Source organism: Pseudonaja textilis, chromosome 1, assembly GCF_049901715.1.
Source record: "Pseudonaja textilis isolate UNSWEBS1 chromosome 1, rPseTex1.2, whole genome shotgun sequence".
Taxonomy (NCBI): Eukaryota; Metazoa; Chordata; class Lepidosauria; order Squamata; family Elapidae; genus Pseudonaja; species Pseudonaja textilis.
In genome coordinates, this window is record NC_141990.1 from 109,882,398 (window position 1) to 109,905,713 (window position 23,316).

The window sequence follows — 23,316 nt, forward strand, 5'->3', positions numbered from 1 at the left end:
ATTCGTGTCATTTTATTTGCCTGTTTGTTCATGCATCACATTTAAAAACTGCCCAGGTCTCTCTACAAAGTTCATGATTGTTTCCAAATATTGGGAGCATGTTCAAAATAAAATGACTGGTCTTGAGTTGTATTAACCTGGAAATCAGCTTAAAATGTGATAATGCAAAATCAAATAAACTTGTAAAAATGTGCCAATTCTTGAATCTCAGCCGCAAGGCAATGGCAGCCAGCCCATCACAAACATTTTCTGTTTGGTGTAATATATACACAACACATTTTATTGTAATAAATTACCTTAAAGTTAAACTAACTAAAGCATACAAAGATGATTAGAGGACTGAAGGCTTAAAAAAGAACAGTTGCAGGAATTGGGTATGTCTAGTTTAATGAAAAGAAGGCTTTAGGGGTGACATGACAGCAGTATTCCACTGTTTGAGGGGCTGCCAGAAAGAAGAGGGTTAAAGCACCTGAGGGCAGGACAAGAAGCAATGGGTGGAAAACAATCAAGGAGAGAACCAGCCTAGAACTAAGGAGAAATTTCCTGACAGAACAATTAATCAGTTGCCTGTAGAAGTTTACATGGTCCAACACTGGAGGTTTTTAACGAGATAGGACAACCATTTGTCTGAAATGGTAGTAGTTTCCTGCTTGAGCAGGGGGTTGGACTAGAAGACCTCCAAAGTCTCTCCCAACTCTTGTTATTCTGCTATTGGAAAAGCAACTTTTCCTGGATTACCAGGATAGGGCATTCAGGTTAATGATTCAAAAGATTACATAACAATACCAGTTTCAACAACTTTTCATAAAAGGTTTCTTGGTTAAAAAAAAAACACCTTTGTGTCTTAGCTTTGTTGAGCATTTTTCTCATTATATAAAATAACGACCTCGCCGCTCTGGAAGAAGAATCTGCTCTGCACCAATGGATTGCCCATAGGCTGCTTGTAACTAGACAATCGAATTGGAATATTGATAAAAGACCTGAATAATATCGTCAAACTGCACTTCTGGTTATAGTCTTATTTATATTCTTTTTAGTTATGATTGTCAATTGTTATTCTATAGATAGTGGGGGAGGGGTCCTTACACTTCCCTTTGGTAACTGAAGCGTTCAAGCTATTTGAGGAACAAAGCGTGTCACGCTGCTCCCGACGTGCTCTAAAGATACGTTTCCCTAAACACGTGTCTTTTTCTACCACTCACGTTTGCTAAAGTAACGGAAGGGGGAGTTACTCCGAAGTTCCCCCGTCTGCGAGCTCCCTCTTTCTTACCCATCCAGCCGGCTGCCGGGGCCGAGCGTGCGGGATTCGTCCTCCGCCTGTGGCGCTAAAGAGTCCCCGCCCCAGACCAGAAAAGGGGCCGAAGGGAGCGAGCGTGAGCCATGGCGGCCACCCGGCTACCCCCCACGGCCTTAAGCCTGAAGCAGGTAGGGAAGAGACCGCGGCCAGGGCGGAGGCAGCTCGGCCTCCTCTCGGTCTTTGCGGCCGCCTCGCTCCCGAATATCTGCCAAAGCAGCTTTTGTGTTTGGCCGAGGCGCCGGCAGGAACCCGGGCGAGCCTCACAGTAGAAAAAGCTCCGCTGCAATCCGAGAGTCTTGAGAAGGAGGCTCCGGGCCTGGAAGCCTCCACTCGGAAGGAAGCCTGGCATTGCTACGGCAGCCTCCTTGGCAAGCGCCCCGATTTTGACTGGAGACTTAATTCAGGTCATTATTAGGCACCCCAGGAATTACAGGCAGGTCGTCTGCTCGCTCCTCAGTCGCGTTTGGCCACGGGCCTTTTTCTGATTCGGCTTCTTCCTTTCCGAAACATGCACGCTCCTCTGTGACCACTGGACCTGACACTCTATGGCTATTTTGGCCTGGCCTGAATTGAGCCTGCACACTGGATCCACAGAATACAGTCAAAAAAGTAAAAATGGTAGTAGCGATTATATACTCAAAGCTCCCTTTGATGAAAGTGGTGAAGACTGATATAAATATTACATAAAGTCGCCTCTCCATACAACCTTAGCCCATTCAGATGGACAGGTCAGGCAGATGCACAGAACTTACAAATAAATAAGTTGACATAAAATTAACATAGGAGATAGAAGTAAAATATGTGGAGTATTCATGTTTAACTAAATGAATTTAATTTTAAAGAGGGCATGTAATTGTAAATTTGATAGTTGAGACAAACAGGTGGGTTCATGATAACAGTATCCTTTCAAACCCTCAAGGCCACTCTTATGCTGCTGCTGAATTTGTACAGCTTATTGTAAGTGAATTGTTCCATTTTTTTTGCGGAAAGAACAAATGGCAAGAGCTTTGACTTTGACATGACAAAAAGTGAGAGATCCATTCTTTGTTTCCTTTGATGATCTGCAGTTCCTCAGAAGACAGCAGGTTCTTCAGTTATACAGAAAAATCCTCAGGACCATTCGTCAGATCCCCAATGAAGCAGATCGTCGCTACATGAGAGACTGGGCGAGAGAAGATTTCAAAAGGAATAAAGAGGCTACAGATGAGGCAAGAGAATTCTCAAAATGTGATAGACTTGAACATTACAGCTGGTAGCTGGGCCTGAACCTCTGCCATACAGCTTTGCTTAGAGCATTAGATAGGGATTGGAAAATGCATTATGGGTGCTATGCAATGTCAATCAAATGTCAAGTCAAATATTTTGGAATATTAATTCCCATTAAAAGAAGAATTTCCAAAGCTAGTTATGGTAAAGAAAAAGTGATTTCATATTTACATTCTTTTTCTGGGTTTCCAAGAGCTATTAGCTGGAGCCTGATGAAATGGCATATATACTTTGAATTTAAGAATTCTGAGTCCAGGAATTAATTTCAGGTAAGAGAAGTGAGCAAAGTAAATCCTGTTTAGGATTCTTTCTATGGAAAGGAGAATAATTTAAATCATTGCCTTGCTGAATAATGCTTCCAAAATTGAGTAGTTGTTCTGGTAAAGAAGAAAAGCCATATTTTCATGATAGTTTTATACTTCTTCTTTTTTTGCTTTATGCTGCCACTTGTGAGATGGCTGCTCGTATAAATTTGACAAATGTACTTGTTTAAATTACTTTGCCTACTAAGTATAACGTTTTTGTTTTATAGGATGCAATTAAGATGATGATCACTCATGGCAACCTACAGCTTCAGGAGCTTGAGAGAACACTAAAATTGGCAAAATCCTAGGCTTAATTCTGCTTACAAGTCAAAACAATTTTTCATTGTATCTAACGGCAAAGACATTAAGTGGGAAGAGCCCTGCTGATCATCCAAAGATGTCCAGTGTACACTTCTCAAAAGTTAGATGGAAGACCTGATGAATACTCTTTGTCATAGTATAAATGCCATATGCCTGAAAATTAAGGTGCAATAAGAATAAAAAGACAAGCAATTACAGCAACATCCGGACAATCCATGTGAAAAGTGCAGAAGTAGAGAAAAGGAATTTGATCTTAGATTTATGAATTACACTTGTAAATATAAGAATACCATCACTTATTTGAACAATTTACTTTTACATGTATTATTTTACCTAGAGAGTTCCACAAAGTAAAGAACTATCATTTCTTCACAAAGCTTTGAAGGGATGATTTAATGAAATATAATATGCCTTTGAACTGAATCACTGAATTTAATCTCCAAGGTAATAAAGGTATTTCAGAGTGGCTTCAGTCAAATTTGAAGGGGGTTCTATGGACTTTTCATAGTTTTCGGCTTCAGTGTTGTTATTTTTGTTCTAAAAACAAGTTGAAGGAGAACTGAATCTTTTCTTACATTGACATGAGTTGGCCAGTGTTTATTGTAAGTTGGTTTTAGCAAAATAGCCAGTAAATTTTATCTCTTTCTAGAACTACGCCTATGGAAGTGATTCAAGTACTCTGGTGAAGAAGGTGTAGAGTGGTATAGAGTGGAACCACTCTGGTGTAGAGTGGAACCAATATTGCTGTTATATATCTTCATCTCTTCTATTAGAATTTGTTTAAGTAAATTTATTTGTAAAAAGAAAAATAAAGAGATCTGGTTTTATTACTCCTTTTTTGAAGCAGTATATTATTATTTTTTAACAATATGGCAAGATTCTGTCAGGGAATTTTACTGATTGGCTGAGCTGTAAAACTTTAATTAGTATTGCAGTTTAGAAGCAGTAGGGCAGTGTTGTGGAATTACAAATCAACACTCCGGGTTACAATATGCAACTTGGCTTGAGTTTCAAGAGGTATAGCACAGGCCATAAACCAGTCCAATGATAAAGGAATCATAAAAAGACAGGATATTGACAGTAATATTAGCAAAATTATTGCAGCAAGGTTAAGCCTTTTGAGTTGCCTTAAATATATCACTTGAGTATTCTTTATTCTGGTGCAGCTGAAATTCTGCAGCCTTTGTTAGATTCCAATGCCACAAAGCATCATCTCCATTCATTACTCCTCCTTGAGAGGTGACTTCAGTACTATTTTCACAGATTAGGCATACGTCTCTGGTTTTCTGCATCCTTAAAGGCTGGGAGACTTTGCTTTCATTTCCAGATTCAAGTCTTGGCATTAGAATCAGGACTGGTTATCTTCTATTATGATCACATGCCTTCTAATTCCTGAATCAAAATGTATTGAAATAACTTAAAGGAATGGAATTACTTTGTGTCACTATTTAATATTAGTAATGTTCTTACCATAATATTATACATAATGAAAAGACTCTTCGGAAGCAGCTTTTTGTTCCAGGATTATTATAAACTGTTCTACTGGCATAAAATGCTGAAGTACATGTTTCACTTGGCAATTAGGTATTTGTTTCAGGAAGCATAAAAGGTCATAGAATCAGTTTGGTGTAGTGAGGAAGGTGCTGGCCTAGAAACCAGGAGACCATGAGTTCTCATCCCACCTTAGGCAGGAAAATTGACCGGGTGACTTTGGGCCAATCAGTCTTGTCTCAGCTCAACCCACCACACAGGATTGTTGTAGGGAAAAGAGGAGGAGGAAGTGTGCATGTTCACCACCTTGAGTTATAAAATAATAAAGGTGGGATAAAAATAAAAGAAACAAAAGGTGGCTGGTAGCAAGTGTGTAGAAAACTTGGATCTACCACAATCTTGAACTCCTATGGAAATCTAGCCCATAGAACTCTTGTCTGTTACCCTGCTGATCAATGGAAGGTATATATTCATAATACAACTTAAATAAGAGCTAATAAATATTCACACTGAATTGTAGATTGATGTAAGCAACACAAGAAGAAATGTAAGAGCAAGAGACGGCAGAGTATGATGGTTTGCATCTCTACAATCAACTGGCATATATGTAAGACAGCTGCAGCATCCTGGGGTCAGGGGATCATAATTTGCAACTTTCTGTGCCAGCTTCCAACATATGAAGTCAACGGGGGGAAGCTGGATCCACTTAATTGCATGATTCAATTAACCACCATGGCAAAAAAACATTGTAAAATTAGGCACAACACCAACTTGCTTCGCAACAAAAATTGTGGTCCCAGTTGTCATAAGTTGAGGATTACCTGTATTCAACTATATTACCCTTATTCTTGGCTGCACAACAGTCAGCTTTTTAGCATGAGAAGAGGGGCGCAAAGCCTATTTTCAATCCCTTGCTACACCTTCCCAATGAGTAACAGCAAGTCTCCCAAGTCAGCATTGCAACTGAACAATCTGGTCATCATGAAACCCTCCAGAAACTGCAACAATTTCCCATATATAAAATTGTTAGGGCTGGGAGTGCTTGCGATTCACAAAGTCCTGTACAATATAAAACAGGTGTCAAAGTCGCATAGTCATGTTGCTGGCATGGGCATGGCCAGCACGTGACACATCTGCCCATGAGTTTGACTGCCCTGATATAGACGAAAATAATAGTATTTCTAATGTTGACCACTGTTTGCAATTTTCAAAATTCAACATAAATATTATGGTTAAGACCTAGGTTCTAGTCCACCATCAGCCATAGAAGCTCAATGGATGATTTTAAACCAATTGCTTTCAATTCAACCTTCTTCACAGGGTTATTACTTGTACCATTCTTGTCCAGTGTTCAGATAACCAGTGCCCCAAAACATACCCAGTGTTTAGCTCACACTATAATAAAAATACCATACTCAATACTATAAAATGCTTGAACTTAAAAAATGTTTAATATGTAATAAAATGGTTTATTATAAAATAATAAAACTTTAAAGAATTCACAAAATGACACAGGGACTGAAAAACAAGAATAGACATTCAATCACTCACACCCAGCAGTGTACCTGAAGAGAACTGATAGGTAACAAACGCATTCTACCCAGAATTAGTATCACAACTAGCACTATTTAGAGCTAAAACAACATTTTGCCCATCAATGAAGTGTTGGCTTAGGAAAACTGGTTTCCTCGAATAATTTCATGGATACTTCATCATCTTTAAAGGCATGTTCAATATGAGTGAAATTGTTCATGAGTGTCCCCTGCCCTAAAATTGCTTCAGTGGAGTTTGTGAAAACAGCAATGGGCCCTTTTCTTGAGCCATGCAAGGGCTAGTTTTCCTTCTGCATTTTAGTCCTTAGCTTCTGCAGTTCCTCTTCTAAACTTTTAATGTGTTCTTTAAGGACAGCTTTATCTTCCTGAGCTTTCTGGTCAGCTTGGCAACGAGCTTCTTCTATCTTTCTCTCATACCACTTCTCCATCTGACTTGACACAGCCTCAAAGAAGTACTGGGTAATTTCCAAAGCTTGAGATGTGCCTGCCAGCTGAGGACTGCCCTCCTTTCCTTCAGGGGCAGAAGGTGGGGGCTGCCCAGTTGGAGCTTCTCCTGGTTGGTGGGACCTGTGCTTCAACTGACCACTTTTACTTGGTTTCTTGGTTTGAGTCCCTTTGTCTATCAAGCAGCCGCTCTGGGATTCTGCCTTTGTACGTTCAGGAGAAGCCTGCAAAACAGTTTGTACTTTTACATGCCTTAGTCTGGAAACAGAGTGTTCCACTCCTGGTGGTTCTTGCTGCAATCTGTTGAAATTTGCTTTATCCTTTGGCCTAACCACTTGGGGAGATGCTGCAGGAGGAGGAAGGACAGCACCACCCACTGACTGTTGCTCTGTTCCTGTAAACCGAAAGATAACAAATAATTATAAGTGCTTGGAGTTAGGGAAGCTTCAGAAAGGCCCAAGCCAAACAGGAGAATTGGAATCATAGCCCCAATACAGGATGGCAATGGATAAGGTCAAACTTCCTTAATGCAGTTTTGATCCAAGGTGAAGAGAAGAGAAGAGAAGAGAAGAGAAGAGAAGAGAAGAGAAGAGAAGAGAAGAGAAGAGAAGAGAAGAGAAGAGAAGAGAAGAGAAGAGAAGAATTCTTTATTGGCCAAGTATGATTGGACACACAAGGAATTTGTCTTGCTGCAATAATAATTCCCTGTGTCTTATTAAAGATAATTGGAATAATGATTGAAATCTTTTGAAATCTGTGTATTTGTAACAAATGAGATCTTAGGAGACTGGTGACATGTTGAATTGCTTGCTTGCTTGTTTGAATATTTATGTATGCAATTTCTAGGCTGCTTGACACCCAATGACACTGAAAAGGTTATAATTTTTTAAGGAATTGGCACTTGCAACATTAGAATTGCAGAATGATGGCCATGGCTTGAAATTATTGTGGACTCCTGCTCTTAACAGTAGCACAGTTTTTCTTCTATGGTGGTGAAGAAGGCTTTAATCGTACCAGAGTGAAGAGAAGCAAGCTGCCTAGTATCAAAAAAAAATAGACTGAAATTTAGATTGACACTACAGGTGCAGCAGATTAACATAGATATCCAACTGAAAATCGCTGAAATAGGAAAACAAACATACCTGATATGCTATCTTGCTGAACCACGAAATACTGCTTTCCAAAGCTCTGCTCTGTGATTGGCATTCTACTCTGTTCTGTATCTTCTGAGAGGCTCACAATGCCAGAATGATGATGGGATCCATTTGATTGTGGTGGGGTTTGGCTTGTTTTACAGTCATTTGTAGTGTGAAGGTTTTCTGTATCCAAAGTCTCTGAGAGAGACTCAGATGTGGACAGAGTGGATTTTGGTCTCGAAGATCTAGAATCTCCAGAGAGCTTCATTTCTAGATTCTGAATTTTTAGCAGGCACCAAGCTTTCAATTCACCCACCAAAGACAGCTGCAAGAAGAATCCACACATCTATCAGAGTGCATCAGTATCTCTCTCAATTCTCAGCCACTCTTATATTTTGTACCAATGTACTTTTGAATAAAAAATATTTGCTGAAATATTCAACAAAATAAAAACTTTGGCATTTCAACTTATAACAATGAGTTACATTGACTACAAAAGAGTCCATGGAATCTGCAATTAGTTATGAGGTAAGGAGAAGTCCTCCTAAGGAGAAGTCCTCCTAATTCTGGGTTGGGGAAGGAGAGCAGGCCCCTCGACCCCTTCCAAAATGGTGTCTGCTCCTAGGATGGAACCATGCAGCCTTTAGGGAGGTAAAGGGGCAGATAGGCTTGCTCTCCTTTCCCACATGCTCTCCAGAGCTTCTGGGAGAGCTACAGAAGGTGAGGGAATGGGACAACTTGCCACAGCCAACTCACTGCAGCCAACTCATCGCGGCCAACTCACCATGGGCAGTTTGGCGCAGGACAACTCGCCACAGACAACTCACTGTGAGACAACTCATTGTGGGACAATTTAACAATTCTATTTAATTATTTAAAATAAATAAAAATTATTTTAATTTTTGCCATTTACATTTCATTAAGTCAAGGACTATCTTTAGAAGACAAGTGTATTCCATCCCTAATAATCAAGAATATAATGCATTTTATTAAAATGTTTGATGATAAATATACTTTTTCAACAGCAAGAAGAAAAGACACACTGAGAAAAATGATCAAAAATGATGTTGAGATGCTTTGATTTCAGCAATCTAAGATAACTCTGAATGCTTGGAATAAAAAGTTTCCACTATAACCAGAATTGCTTTGTTCCTTTCAAAAATTTGTAATTCCTTTCATTATTTCCCATATGAACTATTAATAAATTCCTCCTCATTTCACATAATTGATTTCACAAGTAATTTGCAAAATAGACCCTTGAATCGTTTCCCAGGAAATAATATTCTATGTATTACATATGCCTAGATGACCTCTAAGCAGCCATACCACTGGTCTAAGCGGATGTACCTAACTCTGCTTTATCATGTCACAAAGGGCAGCTTCTCTTATTATTGAAGTTCCTCTTCCCTAAAGCTGCACAAGCTTATTGTGTGTTCATTGCAACAAATGCAGTAACCTACCTGGCGTTTTTCCCCTTCATTTCTTTCCAACTCCGTGTGCTGAAGACGATGAAGACACTCCACCCTTTCTGCTGACAGCCTCTCTGCCATTAATTTGTCTAAAACACGGAGCTGTGATGGAACCAAAAGGTTCATTCAGAAATGGTATCGCTGCATTCATTTACTAGATCTTGTACTTCAAGCAATTAGATCAATAAATCTGAAAAGCGCACTTTCAGTGAAGTAATGTGACTAAAAAGAGTTATTTCAGTAAAAACTGTTTCAAATGTATTTTAGCTACAGATGTACCCACAGAGTAAATAAAAATAATAATAAGAATGTATTTGTTTTCTTTCAATAATTTCAATTCAATAATTGAGGATGTCTACTACAGATAGTATCCCTTACATAGGGACGTTCTTTTATATAACTGGGTTTACCCATCATGCTAAGCCATAATATGATTTTTTTTTTAGCCCAAATGTGTGAATCCAGCTAGCTTGGTTTATTCAGTAAGCTTTGTTTAAAACTTAGCTTTATCATAGGTATGAACTGGGCCAATTTCTTTGCAAGTCTTATATAGGTAGTCCTCATTTAACAACTACAATTGAAACTGACAGCTCTGCCACTATGATTTCTCACTAAGTGAAACACTCATTAAGCAAAAAACTGTGAACATAGCTATGTTTTCCTTTCTTTCTCCCTTCCTCCCTCACAGCCTTTGGAATGCTCACCCTGGCACTCTAGATATCCAACTCAAAACTGGCAAGACTAAATCCAACCAGTTTCACACCTTCAATTTTGCCTCGCCCTTTGGATTGCAATGGCCTTCCAGAACTAGTAAAAACTGATTTCTCCAGAAGGACTTGGGGGGTATTACCAAAGTCATGTGTACTCACACTCATTATAAAGGAAGTGATTTCAAAGAGAGCAAGCAAACACACAATGAAGAATATATATTGAAAGCAATGCACTGGGCTGGCAGCTGTGAGTACACCTTACAAACAGCCCAGTGTATTCCTCATTGTGTGCCTACTTATTCTCTTCTAATCTCTTCCTCTACAATCTCTCTACTCTAAAAGGGAAGGGAAAAAAAGCCCCCAACAGATCAGCATTGAACAATGTGTATTGACTGTAATGGTGATTATGTGACTGAGGGATACTATAAAGCAGGGGTGTCCAACCTTTCACCTTCCCTGGGCCACATTAGAAGATGAAAATTTGGTTTGGGCCGCACATAAAATAAAAGTAACGATACCTGATCATCCAAACAAAACCATAGAAAACATAGTTAACATATTAAATTTATTTGGAAATGAAGTTAGTGAGATGTTTTTATTATTTATTATTAATTAAAAATTATTTATTTTTTATCATGGTTTTTTTATCACAGTTTTTTTATCACGGTTTATTTTCCGGTCAAATTTTGCGGGGGGGGGGGAAGCTCGCCCACCTCGTGCCTACCTCTCCTCCTCCTCCTCGCTGGCTCTGCCACGAAGGTTGGGGTGGGCACTAGGCCGCATTACAAGGCGACCTGGGCCGCGGGTTGGACAAGCCTGCTATAAAGGATGTAAGTGTGGATACTGGTTGCAAAATTCAGTACTGTTGTAGCTTCCAATTGTTGTTAAATGATGGACTTGGTATCAATGACTACCTTTATTGCAGGGGTGGGATTCAAATTTTTCAACAACCAGTTCTGTAGGTGTGGCTTAGGTGGTGGGCATGGCTTGGCGGTCATGTGACTGGGTGGATGTGGCTTGGTGGTCATGTTATTGGCTGGGCATGGCCAACTCTATATCACTCACATCGAGGCACGCATCTCCTCGCCTGGCCTCTCATGACTGTGGGGATGCTGCAACAGTCATAAGTGAAAAATGGTCATAAGTCACTTTTTTCAATGTCATTGTAACTTTGAATGGTCACTCCACACAAGCAAAGTACCAACCAAGGAGGGGAAAAAAACTCCAGAGAGGTTCCTGAGACAGGAAGTCTAGTCCTGCCAAAAATATAATAAGGGTTAACAGAGAGGTGGTTTCTGTAAGCAACACCAGAATGTTTCCTTCCTGCCTTCCTTACAGGATTAGGCCAGTAATTTCTTCTAACAACTGGTTCTCCGAACTGCTTAGAATGTTAACAACCGGTTCTAGCGAATAGGTGTGAACTAGTAGAATCCCACCCCTGCTTTATTGGTTTGGCTCTCATGGCCAGTATCAGTTGGGTAGTGTTTAGTGGCTATGGCCTAACATCAAGAAATCTGTTGCCTAGCCTTAGACTATGATCACCAAATCCTGAAGCCAGCAGTGATCTTTCTAAATGTGCTGTGTAATAATGAGAGCTTTAAGACATAAGACAGGAAGATAAAACATTGGCTTGCCTATTGCTGGTGCTTCTTCAGCGAAGATAGCAGAAAATAATTTCCACATTGTGGCAACCATATCAGATAAAACAGCTTTGCTGTCATATCATATCATGTGTTTCACACAATGATAATAGTCAACCAAGTGAATTTTGCTGCATCTGTTTTCCTCATAAACCCCACATTTTGAGACACATTGCATCCCTTAATTCTTCCTTACCTGATGTTGTGTTTTATTTTCCATCTGTCCTAATTTGCTGTTCATCTTATCTTGCACTTGTACTAATTCAGCTTTTATTTCTTCCATGGCAGCTACCAGCTGGTTCTCCACTTTATGTATTAGAGGTTCACAACGACATCCATTTATAGGTGCCTACCGGAAATGACCACATACACATAAACATAAACATCTTTCTCTGAACAAACATATTTTGCTAATATAGCAAAGACCATCACATAAGATAGCACTCTATTGGGGCCTACTGAAAGCAAATTAATGAGAAAAGGAAACATGTTTGATAAGTTTAAAAATAAATTTGGACTACAATTCCCAGCCAAAATGATTTCTAAGTTTATATTTTACATTTCTGCCATTTATAACACAAGAAATAAAAAGAAACAATGTGGTACAATGGTATGATGAAGTTTGTGAACCCTTCGGAACTTAGCCATTTCTTCATGTTTGTTCTGTTTTGGAGTGTTGCATGCTTTATTCTTAGGTTTATTTTTATTGGATAACCATTCCTAGAAGGAATGACTTTGTTACACAATGGTTTGGTAACTTTGTGAATATTGACAGCCCTTTTTCTAAGGTCCATTACATGAGACGCAGAATCAATTAATCAGTGGAAACAACTTGCCTCCAGAAATAGTGAATGCTCCAACATTGCACGTTTTTAAAAAGAAATTGGTCAACCATTTGTCTGAAATGATGCAGGGTTTCCTGCCTGAGCAGAAGGTTGGACTAGAAGATCTCCAAGGGGCCTTCCAACCCTGTTATTCTGTAGTCAACATGCATTAGTTTTTGCAGGGGAAGGACCTCAAACTCATATTTGATGGTCATCTCATTGACTGGAACACCTGACTGAATTATTCCCTTAAGTATGTTTTATTGTGGGGCTTCATATAACTTTTTATAGCAAAGACACTGAAACATGACACTGAAATTCTTTTATGGCATCATCTATATAAATCTCTTTATTTATTAAAAGGACTCAGATCAACCTCAGATCAACCATAGGCCACAGTAGTGCAAGATTATGAATAGTTCTATAGAGTTCACATTGTTCTCTCACCCCTTGTATTGTTTGGAAGATGCAAAAGTACAGCTAACCGTTTAAATAATTCCATTGATACAAAAGTGTAAAAATGAATTTGTTTTAGAAATACATGATATATATGATAAAATATCTATGTACTTAATAGTAACACTTGGGATCTAGCCCTGATGTTCTCAACGCTGGTGTCTTCCAGACATGTGGGCTTCTGGGAGGTGAAATCCATGCATTTGTAAGTACTGATCTATATTATGCCTTGTTTAAAGAAGGCCAGCAAAACTGTTCTTTTACCCTCAAAAAACAAGAACTTAAAAAAGAAACCTAGAATCAGAAAGTATTAAGGATTCTTACTGGGATTACAAACTTATGTTGCTTACTTACTTCATTGTTCCAAAGTTCTACCTCCAATCAAAGTTAAAAAGTAGATTCCAAAATAAGTACCCTCAGTTTCTAATTCTTAAGGAAGCATTGTGGGGCTTCAGGGTTGACTCAGCCTTCTATCCTTCTGAGGTCGGTAAAATGAGGACCCAGATTGTTGGGGGCAATAGTCTGACTCTGTAAGCTGCTTAGAGAGGGCTGTAAAGCACTGTGAAGCGGTATGTAGGTCTAAGTGCTATTGCTATTGTGCTTACTACCAAGAAACAATTCAGGAAGCAAAATAATTCAATCATGAAGGCACATTCATATTCTCCTGATCAAGCCATCTTCTTAAAGCACAAATATAATGTCTCCTATAAGTTACAGAACGTCCTTGAAAATTTTTTACCCCTTCACTATCCCAAGCAATACTCTGCTTCTAGATTAATACCTGCATGATTTTTCCATTCTTTCCACGGTACAGAGTATATAATTGATAGGCCCTGAATTCATGGGGTGGCGGTGGAGATGCACAGCGATGCTTGCTTCTGCGTTTTGTCAGGTTTTGCTGTGGACCAGGCAGTATCTGCTGATCCGCTGAGGGCAAAGGATCGGAAAGTGCCAATACCTAATTTTTAAGGGAAGGAAGAAACAGCATTTTTATCAGCAAACAAAACAATTGGGCTCTTTTTAAAAAAAAAAAACACTTTTTTTTACTTTTGTTAGCTACATTTTAAAACATTCTCTGCTCATCATGATCTCAGTTGACTCTCAGAAGGAGTCCAACAAAACAGAAAATATGTTTTGGTCTGAATCTAGAGTTCACAGCCAAAACTAAACCCAGAATGTTTTGGTGGTTCTGGATTCCGGATGGAGTTATTTTTAAGACAACATATACTACCACCATGTGATTCATCTCAGAGGTTCCTTTGCCTCATCCCTTAATTTCCATCACCAAGGTCTCAGCATGAAATCTCCCATCAACCCACCTGATCGCTTCAACTTCATCAGCATCTTCCCTTCCTTCTTCCTCTCCAGCTTCTCTGTCACTACCACTGCTGTTCTTGGCGTTCCCCCCATTCTTGCTGTCACAAACACACCTGCCAAACTATTTCTGTCTAAAACAACCATATTTCATTCTCAGCATGAAACAAAACAGCTCTGCTTTGTTCTTTCTATAAAGCAAAATTTCCAAATTATATCTGACTTAATTTGGAGCTGGATCATCCCAAATACCAACTGCATTTGCACAACCTTAATTCACAGCCTGCATCCAAATTTATATATCCTGTATTTTCAATTAAGTTAGAAGTAACACATAGAATATCATTTAGTATTCTTCCTAATATTGTCCATAATAGGTACAAATACATCTATTGATTTATCATAATGAAGAGACAAGGCTGATGTATTATCAATCCTGTCCTTCCTTCCTCCCCTCAGCTGCTGAAAAGGTCTTCATAATATTGAGCTATTTTAATTAAAGTAAATGAATGAATTAAATTTGACCTAATTACCACCAAACCTTTATTTCTATTTGCAATGTATTTTCTTTGATTTGGAAAAATGTGTTTGAAATAATTGTTAGCTGACCAACTTGTGCCTATATAGCAGGGGCATCAAACCCAGGCCCCGTGGGCTGCATCCAGCCCATGGGTTGCTTAGATCTGGAAACTGGCCAGTGAAAATGGAGCTCAGGAGGGCGGTCCTCCTGACCTCCATTTTTGCTGGCAGAGTGCTCAGGCCACCACAGGCACTCCTGACACGAGTGATGTCAAACTGGCCATGTCCACCCAGCCCCCTAAGAACAAACACAACCCTGATGTGGCCCTCAATGAAACACCCCTGCTATACAGCCTCCTAAATGCTCTTCACATCTCATAAACCTTTTTACACTGATTTGGACTACTAGATATATTTTTGAGAAATATAAAACTATGGTCAAGTCTAGTAGGATTGAATGCTTTTGGCAAAGACTAACAAAAGCATAGGAAAGCAGCACACTGTTGATAGAAGGCGAAAAACACACTGCCGCCATCAAAAAATCTTTGTCTCTGGGTTGAGGTCCACACTTTAATACCTTTTCTCCTGGTTTCTTCTTTTTACCCTTCTTCTCTCTTTGCTCTGACAAAGGCAATTGGCTTTCATTTTTCAAGTCACCTCTCCCCTGAGCAGGATCGCTGCTGTGGGTGTCTTCAGCAGCAGAAGCACTGTCCTGTTCCAAATACAAGCACATCCAGGCATGAACAAAATGGACCTCCATTTTTCCTTTCAAGTTTTATGGCTGGCCCTGATCCTGGTACTGCACAAATTCCAGGCAGAGCACCAGCAACGAGAGGCAGCACTCAAGCTCACCATTATAAGTACTAACAGTTGGTTCCAGGTGCTTATGACACAACAGACACACCCATAGCAAGTTCATATAGTTTCAGCAAGTGGAGTCTTTCAGTTCTTGTACTGCTTTCCTTCCCTCCTAAATACACATAAGTAGCTGTACCTTGCTTTGCACCACTTCGTCACGTGGCACGGATTGAGCACGTCTTTCCTCTTTAAGTCTCTCCCTTTTCTTCCTCAGGCTCCTTCCACGATTAAAGTGTGAAATCTAGATTCAGCAAAGTTTTCATGAATGGCAGAACTAGAACCAAAGTTAGTTACGCTTTAAAGACTCACTAAACCTAAACTAACTTAAGACGACTACAGCCAAATTAAATCCTATTGAATTTTAATACCTCACCTAATCAATTAGTCATTTACCATGTTTCCTCGAAAATAAGACCCTGTCTTACATTTTTTTTTGCCACCAAAAAAAGGAACCAGGTCTTATTTTCAGGGGATCTCCTCCACTGACTAACCTCACTTGTGCATGTCGCCCCCCCAGCCTCCTTTTCACTGTCAGAGGCCTTCAGGAATTTTTTCTTCTGCAGCCGGCAAGGCTTTCCTGAAGCTTTGTTATCAGCTAGAGAGGTCTTCAGGAAAGCCTTGCCAGCCTTGCTGGCTGCAGAAGAAATGGGCCGGCAAGGCAGGTGTCATGGTGTACGAGGCCTGGCTACAACTGTCCAAAGATAAGTAGTAGGACAGCTCCACCCCCATCCCCACTCTAGCTTAATTTTTACCTGTGCGCTCTGGAGTGGGCGGGATCTTAATCAGGACCTATATTGGGGGTAGGGCTTATATTGGGAGCACATATAAAAATCAAGCTAGGACTTATTTTCAGGGTAGGTCATATTTTTGAGGAAACAAGGTTTCTGTCATCAAGTTTGAATCCAATCCATTATCGTTTTATTACAGGCATTCCTCAAGACTGTCCAGCATGTCTGGAACTCATGATGGTTGTAGATCAGATGATCTACATAACTGACCTGATTTTACTACCTTTTTTTTTCAGTGGTCCTTAAATTAATCACCACCATCATTAAACAAATGCAGTGGTTGTTAAGCAAACCAATTAACTTTCTGTGGGTGCAGTTTTGCTGAAAATCAGAAGTAAATATTGAAATACTTCTGAATACGTCTGAAAGTTAGGAGTAAATACTGGATTTCGGCAGAAACATATTAAAACATGGTCAGGTGTGACAGTGGGACCCTGCAAACAGCTTTAAATGCAGCTCAGCTGTCAAGTGCTACCATGTGAATCCAGGTTGTAAGTAGTCCCAGGGAGGTCCATTGTAACTTCAAACGGTCACTAAGCGACCTGTTTTTAAGCCAAGGACTACCTGTAATAAGGTTAAACTCTGTTGTTTATTAAAAGTAGAAGTAAACAAGGAAAATGGACTGCATGGAGAATGCAATGTTCAACCAGTTACATAAATGGCTATGGAGCAAGATGGAGAATGTAAGCTAGGCTCTGCATTAAATACACATACACAGCAACACAATATTTAGAATTGATTTCTCTGTATGTCAGTTTAAGCTGGGTCCAGATCTTACTCTGGTCCTGATTAAAAGTAGATCCATTTGACTATTGAGTTAGTTATGTCTATTAAGGCCCTTTCAATGAATCTGGGTCAGAGAGTGAATACAAATCAAACCCAAATTCAGGTAATAGGTCAACAAGATCTAGTACTCATCATTACATTTTTATAAGAAACATTTACTTCCAAGTATTTTTGTGAAATTAAGTTTCCAATTCAGCCATGGTGCGTGATGTACCTGAGGGGCTTTAGTAAGTAGAAGAGCAACTTCAGGATTGTTGTGTTCCCGGGCAACTTCTAGGGGCGTCTGGCCAGCCTGTAATAGAAGGTTGGTTTATGTTCCTCCAAAACCATTAAGAAGTTCAGAAAGCCTGGACAATTTTTTAAACAGGTGATCCATCGCTTAAAGTGAAAGTGATGGATAGATACCAGGTTTGGCTTTTTTTTTTTTGAATTCCCCAGTTTAGTCTAGTCTTGAGAAAGGCTTGGGATTTTTTGTTACCCTTTTCTGACTCTGCTTAGCTTATCAAGATTAGCCAAAGTCAACCAGGAGCTGCCAGCTACGGTGATTATATTTATAACACTTATCCTAATTTATGAGCCTGCAGTACATGTAGTCCTCGACGTATGACTACACTTGAGCCCAAATTTTCTATTGCTAAGCGAGATATTTGTTATTTCTCCCATTTTGCAACCTTTCTCGCCACAGTTGTTAAGTGAATCATTGCAGATGTTAAATTAATACCATGGTTGTTAAGTGAATCTGGCTTCCCCACTGACTTTGCTTGTCAAAAGGTCGCAAAAGGGGATCACATGACCTCTGGTCACTGCTTCCATTCTTAAGTATGAGTCAGTTCCCAAGGATCCAAAGTTTGATCACATGACCATGGGGGATGCAGTAATGTTGCAAGTGTGGAAAACAGTTATAAGTCACTTTTTCCCCAATGATGTTGTAACTTCAAATGGTCATTAAAGTCAATGTTGTAAGTCAATGACTACCTGTATGACCTTATTAGGTGCCCATAGTCTTCCTGTTGCCCATAGCAACATTTCAATCAGTATTTAAAAGAAATAGAACAGTAACACACAAAAAACTTCCACACTTACATTGTTAACTACTGTCCCATCAGCTCCAGCTTCCAAGAGCAATTTTGCCACTTTCTTATGATTCAATGCAGCAGCGACGTGAAGAGCTGTATCTCCAGCCTAAAAGTTACAAAATCAGAATGCCCTGTTCATCATGATCTTGATTTTCACATGCAGCCCTGGTCTGTCAGACTGTCGGACTGTCCGTCTGTCCGTCCCTCCCTGCCTCCATCTCTCCATCTCTCTCTCTCTCATTCATCTCTCTCCCTCTCTCTCTTTCTGTGTGTGTGTGAGACAGAGAAAGGGAGGGGAGAGAGAGGGAGGGAGAGAGAGGGAGAGAGAAATAAAAGCAGACTCTTCTCTATGCCAGCTTTTAGGCCTACCACATTTTAGCAACCAATAAATGACTGCAACAAGTGGAAACTGCAATCAAAACTTATTGGAAAACCTTTTAAACATTCAGTTTGCTCAATATCACCTTGGACTCCAGTTGGGGCTTTTGCTATATTCCCCAAAGTCCAAACAGTTGCCACAGCCATTCAGATTGATTTCTAAAAATGTATTGCTTGGCAATATCACGTGAGCATTCATAGGCTCTGGATAAGAATTTGCTGCTTTCTTTCTCTGTTTTTCATTGTACCTGACAATGTTCCACCAGGGCATTTTTCATAGGAGCAGAAGAGAGTGGAATCCACTGTGCAGTGCCCAATGACATAGATATGATCTGTTACAATAATCCTACAGCCCCAGGGTAACACTGTAATACATGAAAATATCAGCCAAAGGGATCCCATAGTCAGTGAAATTTATTACATCTTGGCAGAGCGATTATTTTCACATGTTTGGTTTTGTTGCTATAACATTCTCACAAAAGAAAATGTTGCGGCACGAATTGTACATAATAGCCAGAATTATACCTAATAATTTTGTACTTTGTAAGTAAAACTGCATGACTGGAAATAATCCAAATTATTGGGTTATTTTCTAATTATTTGAAATCCCTACAGTAAAATCCTGATATCATAGATCAGCTGGGAAGGAGTACCTGTTAATGGTATTACATTTACACATAATATTCATAAAATATACCGTACACTGGTGAATAATATTAATAAAATATATTGTATAAAACAAATTCCTTTAAGGTTAGTATGTTTTATGTAAATGTTCATACAATGCAAATTACAAAAATGTATGTAAATTGGGGGGATCTACCAAACCACAGACCTTCCTATTATTTGGTTATGAAATCTAAGTCAGGTTTTTTTTCTACTGCATTCAAAGTCTGCAGACTCCATAGAGTTGAATTATTACTGTGCCGTCGTTTGTTTATTTTACATGACCAAAAAGTTCATTTTAAAGTATAAGTGCCATTACAAACTTCCAGTGTAGCCAAGAGAAGATGCCCAATTTCGTCAAGGCCATTCTGAACACCAAAAGAATATCTTGGACATAACAATAAGTTCCTAATAAATACTTACTTTAATTGCTTTCTATCAGTAGTGGGATTCAAAAAATTTTTACTATCGGTTCTGTGGGCATGGCTTGGTTCTTGGGATTCAAAAAGTGGGATTCAAAATTTTTTTACTATCAGTTCTTGGGCGTGGTGTGGCAGGGAAGGATACTGTAAAATCTCCATTCCCACCCCATTCCTGGGGGAAGGTTACCACCAGTTCTCCAAACCACTCAAAATTTCCGCTACCAGTTCTCCAGAACTGGTCAGAACCTGCTGAATACCACCTCTGCTTTCTATGAGATCCAGAGTACTGCAACCTCTATCCCAGTCCTGAGTATCAGAATACACGTGAAAAGCCAACAGCAAATGAAACATGGGCATTAAAGTGCATGCACTGACCTGATTCTTTTCATGGACGGAACAGAAAGCAGTGAGGAGCAACCTAATGATGGGTAAGTGATTGTAACGAGCAGCAACATGCAGACAGGTGTCTCCTGCCTAAAAATAAAGGGGAGGAGCTAAGCAAATCCAGTTCAAAAAATAAAGCTTCAGCTAATGAGATGTCCCATCTTAAAGCAACTTATACATTCCCTGGAAGGCTCTAAACCAACATGCACAAAATATTGAGCACTATATTATTCAGCTTATGACAAGGACGGGAACTGAGAGTTCTTATCCTCAGATGTCAATAACTAGATAGCTGGGCTCTTATTATAGCATACTTGCTTATATTTTACTAATCACAATCAAGCCACCTGACACCTTAATGCTCCTTTTATGAGGGATCCCTGGTGTTCTCTGAGCTTGGTTGTTTTCTTACAAATACTCTCCTTTATTGATGCTTTTATGCTCAGCGTACCATAGCAGAACTTTAAATTTTCACCCAACCCATAACTGAAAAATGTGTTATTTGACTCCATTCAATTGATGATTCATTTGTGACGCTCGTTCCAAGAGAATAAGCTCATAATTGGGATATGTTCTTTTGGAATGGCTCCACTAAAATCTTAAATGCATATTTAAATGACTCATGTCTAATACCAACTTAATTGCAGTTATACAGATAATGAAACAATGAACGGATCACAACGTAGAGACTCAATGAGGATTCTGAAACATCTGTATCTGAATATTCAAAACAGTCAATACATTTGGTTTAATAGCATTTATTTTTTTAAGAAACACAGTATATTTGATAATACTCACGTTGTTTTTGATATCAGTCCGAGAGCCTCCAAGCAATAGAACTCGCACACTTTCAGAATGATTGTTTTGGCAGGCCAAATGCAAAGGAGTGTTACCTGCCTTAAGAAAGAAGGAAGGGAATGCACTAATCATCATTGGAAAAACAAGTATGGATTTATTTTTTTAAGTGGTATTTCTATTTGGGGAGGAAAAAATGAATATGAATGCTATTTAGTTAGAATTTGCTTTAGGAAAAAAATATTTTTCCCAGTAAATGGCTCAATTGAGAAATAAGGTAAGGATGTGGTTGTTATTTAATGTATAACTACATACATGTGTATTTGTGTGTTATGCATGTATGGGTAGACATATACTTTCTTCTGAAAGTAGGAACAAAATTTCATTTTTAATGTGGGCCAGTGTGCTCACAGTAAAAAATGACAATAAAGGTCTCTCTCTCCCTCTCCCTCTCCCTCCGTAAGGATTACTTGGAATATTAATTGGTGGTTGAAGACATGAATGTGAACAGGTGTATATGCAAACAACACTATGCTGTTGCTGTGAAGATTACATAAACTGTATAATGCAATGAATGATGATAAAAATGGTGATCTTCATTTATCTTATTAGAATCGAATTTGCTAAATTAAAAATAATGGGATGTAGATACTTACATTTCATATATGGTATTCAACTTTGTTCGGGTATTTTCCCACATCATTATAGTTGTGCTTTTGAAGTTGTAGCAACATTTCGGCAGAATCTCAACTGCCGTCATCAGGCTTCTGAATTGTGTTCGTCTGTGAGTCAGACTTTCACAGCCGTTTCAGTTTTAAATCTGGGGCTAGCCTACTGCAGTGCCAGAATGGTTTTTTCTTCATCCTGATTGGTTGGGAGTCTTGGTCTGTGTTTATTGGTCTTGGAGTTTGCTGTGTTCTGCTTGATTGGTGTTTCTAATATCTTCTGCCTGTTTTGTGGCTTTTTTGCTCTTGATTGGCTGGCAACATTGTGTTCCTGTATTGGAGGCTTTTAGTGCAGCTTGGCTCCGAGTAAATGGATGGCTATCATTTGTAAGGAAGCTAGGTTTCATCTGGGTGCCTGGTTGGAGTGTGTTTGAGCTGGAGGTATCAGGGGGGATCTGTTTATGCCCAGGTGTTTGCCTGGCTTGTGGTGTGGAGATTTTTTTGTTTGTGAGTGCAGGCTTCCAAATAATTGACAGTCCGGTAGAATCATCTCTTCTATTCATGCTTTCAGGTCTTTTTTCAATCTCTATGGCTTCTCTGATAATTCTGTGGCTGGGGTTTTCTATAGTGGCTAGGGTTTTGGTGCCATTGAAGTCAATGCTATGACCTGTGGCTTTCATTTGTTGGACTAGTGACTAAGTGTGTTCCAGCTTTTTTACCGCATTTTTGTGTTCATCCAGGCAGGTACTTATTCTTCTGTTGGTCTGTCCAATGTATGTGGCAGGGCATGATGCACAAGGGACTTCAGATATGCCTTGGTTTTCCAGGTCAATTTTATCTTAGGGGTTTCTTAGGATGGCTGCTATTTTTCTGTCTATTTTAAAGGCAGCCTTGATGTGATGCCTGTGTAGTATCTTACTGATTTTGTCTGTAGTACCTCTTATGTAGGGCAGGACAGCTGTTCCATAGGCCTGTTCCATAGGTCTGTTCATCTTCAAGGTCTCCATTATGTCTCAGTGTGTTTTTGTGGATCAAGCTGGTGATTTTGCTTTTGTGGAAGCCATTAGCTGTCAGTACTTTAGTCAGGGTGCATAGTTCAGTCTTTATGTGTGTCTTGTCTGCCAGGCGTTTGGTTCTGGCGATTAGTGTTTTGGCCACGGAGTTTATCTGTGCTGGGTGGTGGTGGGATTGGGCGAGGTAGCGCTTGGTGTGTGTTTTCTTCTGGTATATGGTGTGTCCTAGTGTGCTGTCTGTTTTTTTGTAGATTAGTACATCTAGGAATGGTAGTTGTTTGTTTGTTTCCATTTCCACGGTGAACTTGATTTTGGGATATGTGCTGTTTAGGTGTGTTAGGAAATTGTTTAGGTTTTCTTTTCCATGGGGCCAAATCACAAATGTGTCATCGATGTATCTTAACCATAGTTTGGGTTTGTGGGTGGCATTAGCTAGGGCTCTGGATTTTTTACTGCATTTTTGTGTTCATCCAGGCAGGTACTTATTCTTCCATTGGTCTGTCCAATGTATGTGGCAGGGCATGATGCACAGGGGACTTCACATATGCCTTGGTTTTCCAGGTCAATTTTATCTTTGGGGTTTCATACTATATATCATTGCTGTCTGCTAGCAAGTATATATAGATACTTTTCCCTTTATTTATGACATAGGACAATTTTCAAGATTTTATCAACAAAGCCCATTTCCAATTATATTAATAATAAGATAAGGCATCAATGCATTATAAGAATAATAAAAA

At 39.3% G+C, this 23,316-nt stretch overlaps 2 protein-coding genes and 1 long non-coding RNA gene across 9 annotated transcripts in view; 2 read left to right on the top strand and 1 right to left on the bottom strand.

Moving 5' to 3' along the window:
• Nucleotides 1-1,201: 1,201 nt before the first annotated feature.
• LYRM2 (LYR motif containing 2) lies at nucleotides 1,202-4,019 on the top strand. 2 transcript variants are annotated; one of them, XR_015739724.1, is made up of 4 exons: nucleotides 1,252-1,425; nucleotides 2,365-2,505; nucleotides 3,096-3,887; nucleotides 3,920-4,019. XR_015739724.1 is itself a non-coding variant. In XM_026726739.2 (3 exons), the coding sequence occupies exons 1-3, from the start codon at nucleotides 1,381-1,383 to the stop codon at nucleotides 3,174-3,176; spliced, it is 267 nt and encodes an 88-aa protein (XP_026582524.1). In that variant the 5' UTR covers nucleotides 1,202-1,380; the 3' UTR covers nucleotides 3,177-4,019. The 2 variants fall into 2 exon arrangements, 1 of the variants encoding a protein (XP_026582524.1); XM_026726739.2 differs by having other exon boundaries at nucleotides 1,202-1,425; nucleotides 3,096-4,019.
• Nucleotides 4,020-5,569: 1,550 nt separating this feature from the next.
• On the top strand, nucleotides 5,570-7,420 carry LOC148127758 (uncharacterized). The gene is made up of 2 exons (XR_015739734.1): nucleotides 5,570-7,222; nucleotides 7,286-7,420. It is a non-coding gene; the product is annotated as an uncharacterized LOC148127758 (long non-coding RNA).
• Nucleotides 6,129-23,316, bottom strand: part of ANKRD6 (ankyrin repeat domain 6) — a 101,927-nt gene continuing 84,739 nt past the window's right edge. For all 6 annotated transcript variants that reach the window (XM_026726735.2, XM_026726732.2, XM_087914287.1 and 3 more), the window contains 11 exons: nucleotides 20,902-21,000; nucleotides 20,095-20,193; nucleotides 18,261-18,359; nucleotides 17,392-17,469; nucleotides 15,740-15,844; nucleotides 15,323-15,457; nucleotides 13,694-13,870; nucleotides 11,829-11,981; nucleotides 9,274-9,384; nucleotides 7,820-8,138; nucleotides 6,129-7,071 (listed from right to left, as the gene is read on the bottom strand). In XM_026726735.2, the coding sequence (XP_026582520.1) occupies nucleotides 6,512-7,071; nucleotides 7,820-8,138; nucleotides 9,274-9,384; nucleotides 11,829-11,981; nucleotides 13,694-13,870; nucleotides 15,323-15,457; nucleotides 15,740-15,844; nucleotides 17,392-17,469; nucleotides 18,261-18,359; nucleotides 20,095-20,193; nucleotides 20,902-21,000 (1,935 nt within the window). In that variant the 3' untranslated portion in view covers nucleotides 6,129-6,511. The remainder of the gene's footprint in view (nucleotides 7,072-7,819; nucleotides 8,139-9,273; nucleotides 9,385-11,828; nucleotides 11,982-13,693; nucleotides 13,871-15,322; nucleotides 15,458-15,739; nucleotides 15,845-17,391; nucleotides 17,470-18,260; nucleotides 18,360-20,094; nucleotides 20,194-20,901; nucleotides 21,001-23,316) is intronic.

Excerpts from the sequence above, each read along its gene's own strand:
- LYRM2 (XM_026726739.2), top strand. The coding sequence starts at position 1,381 with ATGGCGGCCACCCGGCTACCCCCCACGGCCTTAAGCCTGAAGCAG. Across the intron at positions 1,426-2,364 it reads CGGCCTTAAGCCTGAAGCAG|TTCCTCAGAAGACAGCAGGT; the intron begins GTAGGGAAGAGA and ends GATGATCTGCAG. Across the intron at positions 2,506-3,095 it reads ATAAAGAGGCTACAGATGAG|GATGCAATTAAGATGATGAT; the intron begins GCAAGAGAATTC and ends TTTGTTTTATAG.